The sequence below is a fragment of the Hippocampus comes genome, unplaced genomic scaffold (assembly GCF_001891065.2).
Source record: "Hippocampus comes isolate QL1 unplaced genomic scaffold, H_comes_QL1_v1.1 scaffold326, whole genome shotgun sequence".
NCBI classification, from domain to species: Eukaryota; Metazoa; Chordata; class Actinopteri; order Syngnathiformes; family Syngnathidae; genus Hippocampus; species Hippocampus comes.
In genome coordinates, this window is record NW_017805930.1 from 241208 (window position 1) to 255950 (window position 14743).

At 42.9% G+C, this 14743-nt stretch overlaps 1 protein-coding gene and 1 long non-coding RNA gene across 3 annotated transcripts in view; one reads left to right on the forward strand and one right to left on the reverse strand.

The window, feature by feature from the left end:
* The first annotated feature begins 1496 nt into the window (after positions 1 to 1496).
* On the forward strand, positions 1497 to 10541 carry cacng1b (calcium channel, voltage-dependent, gamma subunit 1b). Of its 2 annotated transcripts, XM_019889923.1 has the most exons (5): positions 1497 to 1585; positions 1943 to 2294; positions 6766 to 6840; positions 8276 to 8413; positions 9694 to 10541. In XM_019889923.1, exons 2-5 carry the CDS (start codon positions 2054 to 2056, stop codon positions 9924 to 9926), a joined length of 687 nt encoding a protein of 228 aa, XP_019745482.1. In that variant the 5' UTR covers positions 1497 to 1585; positions 1943 to 2053; the 3' UTR covers positions 9927 to 10541. The 2 variants fall into 2 exon arrangements, with proteins under 2 accessions (XP_019745482.1, XP_019745481.1); XM_019889922.1 differs by lacking the exon at positions 1497 to 1585 and having other exon boundaries at positions 1731 to 2294.
* Positions 9813 to 14743, reverse strand: part of LOC109527812 (uncharacterized) — a 49921-nt gene continuing 44990 nt past the window's right edge. The window contains exon 3 of the long non-coding RNA XR_002170586.1: positions 9813 to 9892. This is a non-coding gene — a long non-coding RNA (uncharacterized LOC109527812). The remainder of the gene's footprint in view (positions 9893 to 14743) is intronic.

Sequence of the window (14743 nt, forward strand, 5' to 3'; positions counted from 1 at the left end):
TTATAACATTGACTCGTTAACGTTGAACTCTCGTGCCGCTGCTCTATTTTCGTGTTCAACTGCGTAACCAATCACCTTAAGTTTGGACTCTGCGTTGTCAGCATGTCTCGAGGAAGGAGCCATTTTGGGGTCGAAATATTACCGTATTGACCATACACAAGGCGCATCGGATTTTAAGGCGCGCTGTGAGCTTTGAAGAAAATGGAAGGCTTTTAGGTGCAGCTTTTAGTGTGTAAAATACGGTATTTAAAACGGCCACAAGGGTATTTTTCAATACGTCTGTCTAGCTTTATGCTATGGAACAATATAGAATGCCATTGAAGGGACGAACAAATCGCATCAGTATCACCGAGTTGTAACACCTTGAAGCAATGAGCAGTGAAGCAAATAACACTCACAGGCGTACTACATTCTTTATCCTCAACAAAGAATGACTAATGTATCTGCAGCTGACGACGGAGCGTTTTGTGTGTGTGTGTGTGTGTGTGTGTGTGTGTGTGTGTGTGTGTGTGTGTGTGTGTGTGTGTGTGTGTGTAAAATCCCAGTTGTGATATTTGGGTTGAAAAAGAGTTCTCCCAAAAGTGGGGCATAGTACTATTAAAAAAAAGAAAAAAATGTCCATTCACTCGAGTCTTTCATGGTGATGAAAAAGATGACCATTGTGCCCGTGAGATTAGTTATTTACTTGAGTGCGCTGCTCTTCTTTGAGATTTGAATATTACATTTTGTTGCTTGGTTTCATTGCCGCAGTCCTGTGAAAAGCAGCGACAACAGAACCCTAGTTGTTCTAATTTCAACACTTTTTTTTTTTTTACACATAAGAAATTATCCATTTTCTGAGGCTTTTGTCCCCAATGCGTTCCTCAAATATATGATTTTTTTTTTACAGTGATGACTCATCTTACACACTACTCAGTAAAGTAATCTGACTACAGTTATTTTGCGAGATCACAATTTGTTACTGTCACGGCAATAAATAATGCCAAGCAGCTTACGGAAAAGCGTCAATTCCCATTCTCTAGATGGTGATGGCGCCTTTCGTTGCCTCATGGGCGCAACAGTGAGTGACATTTGACAATACATGAATAGAAAGCATGTGTTTTGTTCGCCTAATGGTAAGTCCGCCCCTGTTTGTGCCCTTCTACAAAAAAAAAAAAAAACGACAAAAACTGAAAAGCAGTTGTGGAGTTGATTCATCAGCTGCTGTGTTGCCGTACATTCGAGATGTCGTTTTCCAGAAAATGGTGACTGGATTTCAAATCATAACCTCTATGGGCTTAGCTTCACCCTTTCAGGGACAGTGGTCACTACAGTGGACAGCCTAGCATGTTATCAGGTTACAGGTTATCATTATTGGTGCATGAAATGTTTACATTTGTGAATGATGTATCATTTTTGTCAGTCACACCAGAACAAACCCAATAATTAATCGTCTTGGTTAGACCAGCTTTCCACTGGACTTCTACGCAGGATTATAAAAATGCGTTGTTTTTTTTTTTTGGGGGGTTGTTTTTAACATGGCTCTAAATGTGGATCATCTCGTGCCATCGAGTGGGACCCTCTTGGCTGACTCCTGATTGGCTGAGTAAGTGGATCAGCTCATCTGACAACTAATAAAGGAAATATCCCCTCCGGGGGTCCCCTGACACGCAAATGAGTTTTCGTAGCCGCTAAGAATATGAAAATGTTCTACATAGATAACAACGTTGTTTTTGAGGCCCTTGATGTGTCAAAATGGAGGGGAGGGAGGGGGGAGGGGCACAAAAATGACCTGAAGTTGACTTTCGATTGCACCTATAGTAGGTGCCAAAAGTACGTCTTCATCATTTAGTGCACGGCTTCCACTCACCAAATAGAAAGCGGTGAGGGAGAGCAAGAGTGGAGAGGTAGAAAGTAGGACGCCGTTTTCAGGTCCCCCCCTTTTTTTTTTCCTTGTACGAAGCGACAGGCACAAGGCAGAGGGCGAGAAAGACGTAGGCCAGTCAAGGAACGGGACCGGAGGACGACAAGCGAGAAGAACCACCGGAGCCAAACGGCGACTTGTACGTTCAGTATGTTCGAGGAGCAGGCCACCAAGGTGAAGATCACGTCGGTGGTGATCGTGGTGGGCATGTCGGCCATGCTTGCCGCCGTGGTGACGGATCACTGGGCTGTCCTCAGCCCCCGCGTGGACAAGCTCAACGCCACCTGCCAGGCCGCTCATTTCGGTCTCTGGAGGCTATGCAAGAAAAACATCTTCATGGTGGAGGAGGACCCACAGGGCAAAGGCTGCGGCCCCATCGGCTTACCCGGAGGTAGGATGACCCAAAAGAAGGTAGCTAGGTCCATCCTGTGTGGGCCCGCAATTTGCTCCTCGACATTGACCGGTAGTGTGACAGAGCAACTGTAGAAAATAAATGAACGGAGGTCGTCTTGAGCTGAGGATGTCAATGCAAGAAAGGTGCAAACGAGCTTTTCGTGTCTGCAGCTTGAAGGTCAAAGCGGACGAAGAATAGAAAATGAAAGTCCACCTTGACATTAGCATCTCCTTTCGATGCCTTTGTGCCGGAAATCGATTAAGATGACAAATGTATTCTGTACTTGGGCAGAAGTATGGATTCTTGTAAATGGGAGGAAAGCGCTCTGCTGCAAACTGAGAGGTTGATTCTCAGGTGGGTTCGTTTCTTCCGGCTCAGAATTAGAATCCGACTCTGGAAGCTGAAACATGAATGGATGCGGATGCATAAGAAAGTTGATGGAGGTAGATCAAGTAGAATCCACTTTTCAGGTCATCGTGGCAGTACTTGATTGACACATTGACAGTTGATTTCAACGCATTGCACTGACAGGTAATCGGTATTTAGAAAGACACGACTACTCGAGCAGGCAATCACACAGTGCCAGGGAAAATCTGCCCAGAGGGCCAAACTCGAACTCAGCATCAACAAATGCTCGATTAGGCGGATGCTTGGGGGGGGGTTAGCTTTATCTAGCCTTTGGCTGGGTGTGTGCATGTCTGGCCGCTTCAGTCTTCAGATTTTTTTCATTGACTTAAGTCTGCCGGCTCCTGCTCCTCGACATCAGGACGCGTCTTAATAAAGTGTGCCTTAGCGCTCCATCTCGGCATTTAAAAGCACACCTGGGAGACCCAAGGTGGGGGGTGGTGGGGAGTGGGGAGCATTGACGGCGGCATGGATTTGTGTGCTGGGGATGAGGAAGTAAAGTGAAGGATGTTCAAATGTCCAAGGGGAGCTTTTAGTGGGTCTTGTATGTTCATTTTGAAGGTCTCCGCATCGTCTTACTGGATAACAATGGAGGCGCAATTTGCTGTCAAAGCACCGAAATGCCCAGCCAGTACGCACCACGGTTTCCTTCATAAGATTATTTTGGCATGTCGCATCTCCAGTGTCCACGTGGGTGACTCGGAATGAACGGGACTTTCACGGGGTGTAGCTAACCGTCTAAAATGTTCACCCAGAACCGTTTCAGGAGCGCATTTTGGGTCATTGGGAGTCGTTTGAGGGCGGAGTCAAAGAGCTTAGGTTCACCCCCATTTTCAGCCACTCCTCGATCTGTGCTCCGTCGCCAAGGCTTCCTCAAAGCGTCACACCAATCCAGCTCCCGCAGTCATGACAATTAACCCTTTCGTGCTCCCTGTAACCCGATAACATGATAAGCTGTCCACTGTAGTAACCGTTTGTCCTTGAAAGGGTTGAATGCAATGTAAAGAAATGAAACTGTTTTCGCCCCATTTTTTGCTTTGGGTCAGGTCTAGACTATTCGGGTCTGTCTAACACGAATAGAGTGCAGCAAAGAACATCCTGAGGCATTTTTATATGGCCACACATCTGACCGCAGGCACCCGCAGGATCTGAACAAAGTCTCTGAAGGCTCCGGTGTGTCCCAGTTTATCTTTGATCTCTGTTCACATTGAATTAAGCGGTCACACCACATCAAAGACGGCTGATGACACTGAGATGGCTAACAGACGGCAACAACAACAACAAAACTCCCTTTGAATGACAGGTGTGGAAACACGACACCTTTTACAGTCCTTTACTCACCCCCCCCCCAACTAAAATGTCTCAATTAGTCGGACTGCAAGGTCAATGATGGGACCGAATATCCTCCAATTGGTTCCACCTTGGCTCGTTAAACAACTACGTTTAATGAACGCCACATTTCATATGGGACACACTCGATGACAAGTGCCGTGCGCGTCGGCACGAAGATGACGTAGTGATGCAATCTCGCAACCTTTATTGCATTATTGGCAAAGTCAGTGAGCGTGGTCATAGTGGAGTCTTTCCGACATGGTTTGTTCGCACATTAAAGAAACAGTTCCATTGCTAATAAAGTTGACGTTATATGGGCCGGCATTATTAATGACTACTTGTGAAGCCCTCGGGCGGACTGGGCTGACAGAAGACGCAGGGCTCCGTATTTGTCGACGGCGCAGCTGCGCTTGCGGCGTTTTCTTTATGAAAAATAAATGGTCTACTTTCACTTTAGATGACATCATTCCTCGATACTGGTTGGTTTGGTTCCTCTGCGGCATGCTGCGCGTCCCAGTATAACTAATTGAGAGGGCTGGGGGGTTTTCTCAGTATTGACTCCGCTGGAGTCAATTTGGGTCTCACGATGATTTTATTTTCCGACCTGTGTGCATACAATGACATCAGACTGGTGTTGTATTCAACGATCTCGCTGGCTCTCCCGGGCATCTTAAGCAATCGAAATCGGTTCCACGCTAATCGACGTTAGCAACGTTAGCTCAATCCGTCGACGGACAGCGGCTGAAAATGTCACCCAGCGACCATAACCCTCGCCCCAAAATCACCCGGGCTATCCCCAACGACGTGTTCACAACAACAGCGCGGCCCATCTGCCGTAACACCGAGTTTTATTATTCAAATTGCCGCGACTGTTGGGGGAGAGCAGGATGCTTGTCTTACCTGGGCCACATCCAGAGCAACGCGGCGTGACGTCACCACGCTATCATTCTCCGCAGCACGGACGCCAGCTAAAATATACACAACAATGATGGGAAGTGGTTTGGTGAAATTAATAGTGTATTGTAACCGTTTTTTTTTCTTTGACATGCACCAGGCACCCCTGATGATTCGGCTATTACCTTTCATTTGTATTGGCACGCGCAGTGTCGTGTGATTTTTGTGAATTCGATGAACCCATTTTATCCCAATTTTTTCCCAGACATTTAAAAGTCAAAATCAGGTGTCATTGGTAGCCCTTTTAAGTAATCAGTAAAACAAAATTTTAGAGCCCTGTAAATTGAATCATTGTTGTCCTTCACAAATGTGACCGGTGGGATTAAATGGAATTTATTAAAGTGAAAGCAGACAGATTTTGAGCTCCGCGGATATGTGTGTTGGACGTTACCGTATATCTTTCGGAAATATGACAACGCGCATTGAACACATTCTTATCATACCTAAAAATGAACATTTTTTTCAAAAAGCATCACACTGTGCTATGTTTCAAAGGGAATAAGAATGCAGCTGTGCTCACACCCACAACAATAATACACACACCCACAACGGTGCAAAACACTGGTTTTAAACTGTGTGCACCTGTGAAAAGACCAAAACAAAGTCTAGCCTGCCCCGGTGCATTTTTTTTTTTTTTACCCCGGACAAAAAATAAATAAATAAATCTAACATTGACATAAATGGACTGAAAGCACTGCAGCTTCGTCAAAACGGAGCAGCATTATCTTTGTAAAGGCAGACTTTTCATACAGCTGTTGCACTCTCTCATAGATGATTTGGTTTCTGTAACATGCTCGCGCACACACAAACGCATGCCCACAGTCCCCTTGCTATGCCATAACATGTGGATGAATTGGACCAGCCAGGACCGGCAGCAGCCTGTTGCTAGGTAACCTCTTTAGTGATTCTTTCTCATCCGGAGTAACAAACGGCTCCTCTGTTGCCTGGTGTATACACACAAACGCACACACGCACATGCACAAACGCGCACACACACACACACACACACACACTAATATTGTCCACCAATAGACCAAGATAGATCCAAGGACATTATTAAAGTACAAAGCAAAACCGACAAAGTACAAACAATGACTCTGGTAACAATGAACTAAGAGAAAATATAATAAACCAAAAGCGCTTGCAAACGGCAAGGGAAAGAAAATGACGAAGCGGCTTGTAGCACTTAACAATAAACACTGACGATGATCAAGGAAGAACTCAGAATGAGACAAAACGGACTATGGAATGAGAATAAGGGACATCGAGAGAATTCAAGCGCTTGGTACATCAGATGTGAGCAAGGCAGGACTAATCCAAAAAAACGAGTTGTCAGCTTGGCAGTGTTTTAAAGGTGGCTGATCATGAGCTTGACGATGAACTGCTTGTATTGAAACACTGTACTACAAAGCGGAGCATACAAGAGACGCACATGAAAACAAAGAAAGTATCGAATGACAAAAAATACAGTTCATAAAATGTTAGTCAGCAGCAAATTTGAATTTGAGATTTACATGTAGTCTCGAAATGTATTTTGACACTGATTTAAAAAATGTCTTTATAGGTTTTTGAGATGTTCAATTTTTGCTTGTGCGATACAGAATGACAAAAAATACAGTTCATAAAATGTTACGTCAGCAGCAAATTTGAATTTGAGATTTACATTTAGTCTCGAAATGTATTTTGACACTGATTTAAAAAATGTCTTTATAGGTTATTGAGATGTTCAGTTTTTGCTTGTGCGATACGGTCTTTTACGACGTCTTTGTCTTTGCAGCCAAGAACTGCTCCTACTTCAAACACTTCACATCAGGAGAAGAAGCGGAGGTTTTTGAAGTCAAGACCCAGAAGGGTAAAAGTTGCATCATCACCCCTTTTTTTAATATATATTTATATATAAGTATAGATATATATCAGGCGGCCCGGTGGTCGACTGGTTAGCGCGTCAACCTCACAGTGCAGAGGTCGTGGGTTCGATCCCTTCCTGTGTGGAGGTTGCATGTTCTCCCTGTGCCTGCGTGGGTTTTCTCCGGGTACTCCGGTTTCCTCCCACATTCCAAAAACATGCATGGCAGGCTGATTGAACACTCACTAAATTGTCCCTAGGGGATCGGCTCAAGCACTCCCTGCGACCCTTGTGAGGATAAAGCGGATCGGAAAATGGATGGATGGATGGAGATATCTATCTATCTATCTATCTATCTATCTATCTATCTATCTATCTATCTATCTATCTATCTATCTATCTATCTATCTATCTATCTATCTATCTATCTATCTATCTATATATATATATATATACATACATACATATATCTACACTCTCCCACACACAACTGATTTTTTCTTTGTTTTTTGTTTTTTTGCTCACATACACCTGTGAACTGTTCTCTCTCTCACATGTACATATCGATGATACCGATATTGTTTCACTCTAACGGAGACGAGCAAAATGCTCTCATACACGGCTAGAAAGCTCTCACTACAAAGGAAAATGCCAATTACTCACACGCACGCATACGCACACACACACGCACAAGCACACACGCACGCGCACACGCACAAACACAATTGAGATTCTGTGGCATGACCTTACATGGGCAGTTCATGCTAGAGAAACCTCCAAAATATGGCAGAGTTCAAGCAATTCTGCGAAGAAGAGTGGGCTAAAATTATTCCACAGTGATGTGAACGACTCATCACCAATTATCGCAAACGCTACATTTCAATTATTGCTGCTCAGGGTGGCACAACCCATTATTAGGTTCAGGGGGAAATTACTTTTTCACATCGGGACAGGTAGGTTTGGATTTGTTTTTTTTTTTTGTGTGTGTGTCAATAAATTAAAATAAGCATCTAGTAACTGCATTTTATCTTTCCTTGGGTTGTTTCTGTGTGATATTAAAAATGGTTTGATGAACTGAAATCTTGTATTAAATAAGCAAAGAACACAGAAATCAGAAAGGAGGCAAAGACTTTTTCATGGCACTGTACATATGTCTGTATTAAAAGTGCTCCAAGAAACATTTCCTTGCACAAAGAGGAAGAGGCCACATTGTGTGCATTTGTGTGTGCGTGTGCGTGTGCGTGTGCGTGTGTGTGTGTGTGTGTTTTAATGAGGGAGAATCGTTGTTTCAAATGTGTCACACAAATAGAATTACGGCCGCTTTGCAGAAGTGGCGCTTGTTTTCAGGTGTAGGCTAATTAAGTGTGGCGTAAATCAATTATGCGAGCCGCATTCAGTGGCTGAGCAGCCGCAAGGACTTGTCATTGTTTTTTGTTGCCAGAGTACAACATCTCAGCAGCGGCCATCGCCATTTTCAGCCTCTTCTTCATGATCCTGGGAACCTTGTGCGTCATCTTCTCCTTCGGGAAGGGCCGCGACTATCTGCTGAGGCCTGCTGGCATGTTCTTCGCCTTCGCAGGTGCAGCTCACTTCATTTTTTGCTTTTTGAATGGCGGATCGTTTGCGGTGGGGGGAAGTAAACAAGTTGAGTGCGCGCAAATTTGACTTGATTGGACCCAAATGCAGGGAAGTGGGAGAAACAAGGGGATCAGACATAATCTCGAAAAACAAAGACGGCAACCAGGGTTTTTGTTCGACTTAAACCACTAAATCAACAAAGAAAGAAAACACCATTCAGACTATGGGCAACTTGACATGGCGACGTATGGCAACAATGAACTGAATCAAAGCAGCGCACTAAATACACACAAATTGACGAAGACACCAAGGGACACCTGTACAAGGCACGAGTGGCAGGACGGAGCTGATTGTTTGAAGTAAAGAACAAGTGGAGGCGAAAACGAGTCAACGAGACTTGAACAAGGGACAAAGTAAAACAAGATCGAAACATAAAATCTAAACATCACCAACAAAATTACGCATCATGACATACTGTGCAACTTTCACAAGTGGCAAAAGCTTAAGCTAAGCGACCAAAAAAGAAGTTATATTATTTACTATATTTTATAAATTAATCATACAATTAATCAGTTCTTGGAATTTTTTCGGCTAAACATCGGAATCGGCATTGACCTTTAAAAAAAAAAAAAAAAAAAAAAAAAAAGGGAGAAAGAAAAAATCATCGCAATGAAGCCCTTTTACCATTTTGATGACTTAACGCACCTTCACAACACTCAAAATTGTTTCCTGCTTTTAAAAATTTACATAGTACAGAAAAGGAACAAAATATATGTTCCGTTTCGCATGTTTTTAATGAAACGAGCTGGCTTGCATTAGCTTGTTCCCATCGCCTTGCTAACACTGTGAACTGCCTAGCAAAAAAGCTAATCTAGCAAAAAAGCTACTTAGCTTTTTTGCTAGGCAGTTCACAGTGTTAGCAAGGCAATGGGAACAAGCTAATTTAGCAAAAAAAAAAAGTAGAAAAAAATGGGAGCAAGCTAATTTAGCAAAAAAGTTAAATTAGCTTTTTTTACACATAGCAAAAAAGCTAAATTAGCTTTTTTTGCTTGGCGTAAAAAAATAAAAATAAAAATACACCTTACTTGTACTCGCTTGTTCAGATTTGACGTCCTTTTTACACCGCAAAAGTGAATAAAAATAACAAAGGAGTGTAAAGTACAGATATCTGTTTCCGGATGTGGGGAGTAAAAGTCATCAGAAAAGACACTAGAGGAAAGCAGAGAAAGCTGACAACTTGACCTGAGTGCAGCGATGAAGTCTCGGTTATCTTGCCCGCAGGCCTGTGCATCATCATCTCGGTGGAAGTCATGCGTCAGTCGGTCAGGAGGATGATCGACAGCGACGAGACCATCTGGATCGAGTACTACTACTCGTGGTCCTTCACGTGCGCCTGCGCTTCCTTCACCCTCCTCATCCTGAGCGGCGTGGCCCTCCTCCTCATCTCCATGCCCCACATGCCCAGAAACCCCTGGGAGACCTGCATGGACGCCGAGCCAGACACCTTAGATTAGCTTCACACCTGCTCACACTTCGAGAAACTGCTTGTATATAAACAGAATTTGAAAACGTGCGGTTATCGTATGCGCAATAGTAGAAATAGTAGAAAATAAGAGCAATAATTTTATAATACGCGAAAGGAAAAGTGTAATTTGATGAGAAACTAGTTGTCATGTTAGGGAACGAAATCATCATTTTAGAATCACTAGAATAAAGTGGCAATGTGAGGAGAAAATAACGAACGTTGTTTCGAGATTCAAGTCAGAGTACAAGGAAAAAAAGCAAGAATAAAAAAAATTGCGAAAAAGTGAGGATGAAATCCTAATCGTAGGAGCTGCTGCCTGCCACCGCTCATGTCCAGACACTCACGCTGTCAGACCCCGCCTCTTCAAGGCACACGCAGACATTACAATATGTACAGTATTTTCTATGCATTTTAATCGGGGTTTTTTTGTGTCTTGTAATACGTTTTAAATGTTTTCATATGTGTAAAAATATTTAAAGCGTGTGGGAGGGGCATTTATGTCTTTTAGGTGCTCTCTTGATAACGGAGAACCACCACCACCGGGAAATGGGGCTGGAATGTATCGAGCAATAGTTTCCGTCGCTATAGCTAAAAAAAAAAACTTGAAAAAACAACAACAAAAAAAACCCCATCTTTTTCAAATGAAAAAAAAATGTCTTTGTTCCTGGTATAAGAATATTTTATAAATGAAACCGCGGCATTTCCTATGAGATAAGTAATGAATGGTTGCCATGGCCCACCTCCACCCACCATCTTTTCTCTTCTCGAAAGACTTTCTCCGATCAATGGGACTCATTGATGCCGGCCAAAGAAAGAGGTAACACTGAGCTGATTCTGGCGCCTGAAGAAAGAGGCGACACTCGTCCTCCGTGGCAATCGGCATCCATTCCGCTCGACTAATTCCACGCCCGTCCCCCGCTGACCTGAACCCGCCGACTAGACCGTTTTAATCGATGCAAGCGTAATAAAGTAGCGCTTTCTTTTTTCGTGTATTAAAGTAGTGTCTGAACGTGACTTTGTTGTGTTTTGCTGTCTTGATGTTGATATCGGTCCATATGAGAGCAATATCCGCTAAAATAGCAACAGGCACTTTTGCCCCACAGCAACAATATTCAGCTTGATCATGTCCACTTAGAAGTCACTTAATGCGCCTTCTCCAAATAAAAACACATTTGTCCCCCCCACCCCGCTCGTCAAACTCTCTTGCCCACACACTTGCGTCAAGGAAGAAAAAGGCAGAAGGCGGCGAAAAAAGGATGAAATCTCCAGAGACTTCGCGCTCTGTTGGCCGCAGCTTTCGAGGAAATGTATGCAAGGAGCTGCCTTAATCTTTCATGAGACCTTTACCTTTGGAGTGATAGATGCGGCATGTCTCGAATCTACTCACTGTCACGTTTCATTCCCAGGAATTCGTGGGGGGGGGGCTCATCTGCTGCTTCTGATGAATACCCGGCAAAATTTGACTTCGTAAGCACGTGAAGAGAGTCGACGAGATGATAACAAATGTGTTGCCGTGTCACTCGAGGAAGGTTGTTACCTTTGCGCTATTGCAGCACGGACCACCGGCTTTGCCTGTTCTTGTAGCGGGTGGGAAAGGTCACTTGGTAAGATTGCTTTGGTGTATAATTGGCTTGTGGTGGAAACACCGCCCGCACGCTAATTCATTATGTGGAAGAAAACAAACGAACAAACAAAAAAAAAAACATTTACTGCCCGAATGCTACGCTTGAGCTACATTTAAAACCTGAATGTGGATCTTTCCTCTTTGAAATGGTTTTAATTTATTCCCAACAATCTATTTCTTTTGTCTGTTTCGCTTGGCTATACTGCTGTCCAATGACAATTTTAATCTTATGTATTTAGTTATCATTTAATTATATTCATTATTGGCCACAGACTGAGTAGGACGAGTTGTTTTGATTAGGATTTTTATGATGGTATTTATTTTGCCCTTGATTGTCCGGGACCTTTTGTTACAATTTTCATATCATATTAATTATGTGATTTTTTTTTTTTTTTTTTTTTTGCCATGACAGTGTGACAAATTGTTTTGGAAATGTTCATTTTAATTATTATTTTTTTAATTATTTTGATTGCCTTGTACATTTAGCCACCATTTCAATTATTTGGCTTCTGATTGTGTGAAATTAAACTGCTCCAAAAAACTTCAAGGGAACACTTGGAGTTACATTGTGCTGCTTAAGTGTTCCCTTTATATTTTTGGAGCAGTTTATTATTATTCATTGGTGGGTATCGTGTTGTCCCTTTTGTGTCCAGTCTTGATACAGGAACAATTTCCAGAATCACGGTTTTGCCAGTGTGACTGGAAGCTGTCAGCTGTCATTTCCTGACCGCTGTCTCAGACGTGTTACTCCTCTCCACCCACAGGCCAAGCCGACATGCGTTTTACATCCATCGGCATCCCCCCGAGAGAGGGTGAAAAGAAAAGGAAAAAAAAAAATCACAGGCTTCTTTCAACTCTGCCGGATGGGGGAAATCAATTTGAAATGAGAAGAGTTTGCGCTCGCTAGGGGATGAAGACTTAAAGTCCAGCCGAAGTCGATTCATCGATGACACCATTGATGTTTTTTCTTAGCACAGCACAGTGGTCCCCAGACTTTTTCGTGCGACGGAGCAGTTTCATTTAAAGACACAGTGAGCATAATAGCGAAAGTCTCATTATATAAAAGTAACATTTGCCTTCCGGTCACAACTGACAGGAAATAAAGAGCAGTGTGAAGTTTTTTCTGCATGTCTGTGGAGAGCAAAATGTACCAGTTTATGCTCCATTGCGGATAACATCTCTGTATTTAGTCATTACAGGATTCAGGGTAGGAGTTTTTTTGATCTGGAAAAAGAATGACTTTTAATTGCATTTGGCAGAGAAGTACTTCATTTTGCTTATCAAAATTATATTAAATGATTGAGAACAGAAGGGGCCCTTGAACACAACCTTGAGGGACATCACGCTGGTGAAGATCACGGTGAAGTTTGTACAATGCCAAGCAAATGGGTTGTGCCCTCTACTTTAATGCTGCAGTCGTGCAAAGTTTGTTTACCAAGATGCTAGTTCATTTTTCCATGGTGAGCTTTTGAACCGAACTGAAGTTAGCGCCACATGCTAATGTGGGGTAAACTCTCTGCTTGATATCTGCTCACCACATCGTTTGCTTCATATTCTCATCATCATGAAAGGCACCTTCAGAAGAAACCGCTGCCGTTTTCTTTAACGCTTAACATATCTTGGGGAAGTTGATATTGCACATCTTTTGCTTCTACTTTCATCACTAATAATCCCCCTTCTACGTCGTCTTCAATCCGATTGATTTTGCTCTTTCGTTCTGTCACTGCTGTGCTGCTTTCTTGATATTTTCTCCTTTTATCTGATTTTATTTTTTTCCCCTGTCTGCCTTTTTTTTTTTTTTTTTGCTCGTTCAAGCAGGCACTCGGCTGTCTAATGGCTCGGATCGGTGCAGACAGATGTGTCATAAGGCAATTCAAGCGTGCTCTACACCAGTACTTCACATGTACATGGAATACGGCGCAAAATGCACTCCGGCCTGGAGGATGGTGAGCAAGGATTGATGTGAAAAATAACAGGAGTGTGCTTGACTAAATGTGCCATGATAGCCGACAGAAGAAGAGAAGGGCTGTGATTTGATTTGATTTTTTCTAAAGAACAAAGAGCGACGATCTTAGTGAAGCACTTGTTGAAAAGACAAGACAAATATAATGCCGAGTATACTTGAGTCTCCACAAGGAGCAGAACGTCTTGAACGCCGAGTCTGAAAAAGCAAATGCCATCAGCGAAGCATATGAACCCCCCCCCCTGCTCACAGAGCAAAAGCATGGATTTGCATTTTCACACAAGGAGGCAGCACTTCATTAGAAAACTGCAGAATTTCAGTTTGTCAATTCCTGATCAATGTACAGAGTGCATGTAATGGATGCTTCGACAACCAGGGTATACACAATACAGTGTAGTGGGGCCATCACTTAAAAGCGGCTCTGGATCTTCACCCAGCCTACAAGTCATGGTCAAAGAAACGCAGCGTAGGGCTGAAGGACTTTTCTGATGAAAAGGTGGGCAAAATTCAGAACGGCTTCAGAATTTTCAAAAATGGACAGCTAGTTTGGTAATATGAATCATAAACAAACATTTTTCCGTACTGAGAATCTCTTTAAAATGTCGCCTGCTCTGTTAATAAAAGTTTTATGATTGGAAAAATCCGGACAAATTGAAGGTCCGGTCAGTGTCCAAGAAGAAATTGTGTTCGACTCTGGAGGTTCCACAGTCCCCTTTGCATTTTGTCTTTACGCGTTTGGCATTATCCCTGAGACTAGAATAGAATGTACAAACCATAAATGATGACTCATCAACATCATCAGTAAATGTAGGCAACAACCTCAAGTCATCAAATCGGCACTAGTTTTAAATAACTTGTCTCGCCGTCCCAAAACAAACTTCAAATTCAGCCACTTGAGTCAAACCAGTCTCACAAGCTACAACAAATGCCAACAATAATAGCATCTATTTGAGTATATTACGTGAGCAATTTAGTTCAAATGGCATCAATACAACACGCCAAAATACAAAGGTTCACTCATGCTGATGCCGGAGGCAATCGGACAAGTGGAAATGTTCAAAGCTTTTAATGCAAATTACTAATCCAAAACTGTTTTCGCAATCAACGCAAGGCAGCGGAAAAGGTCAAGAAATCATTGCAGAAAAACGCGCACACACACACACACACACACACACACACACACACACACACACACACACACGCAAAAGAAACAATTGTT

Coding starts and splice junctions, on each gene's coding strand:
- cacng1b (XM_019889923.1), top strand. CDS start 2,054: ATGTTCGAGGAGCAGGCCACCAAGGTGAAGATCACGTCGGTGGTGATC. Junction 6,841..8,275: donor TGAAGTCAAGACCCAGAAGG/GTAAAAGTTGCA, acceptor TTTTGTTGCCAG/AGTACAACATCTCAGCAGCG. Junction 8,414..9,693: donor CATGTTCTTCGCCTTCGCAG/GTGCAGCTCACT, acceptor TCTTGCCCGCAG/GCCTGTGCATCATCATCTCG.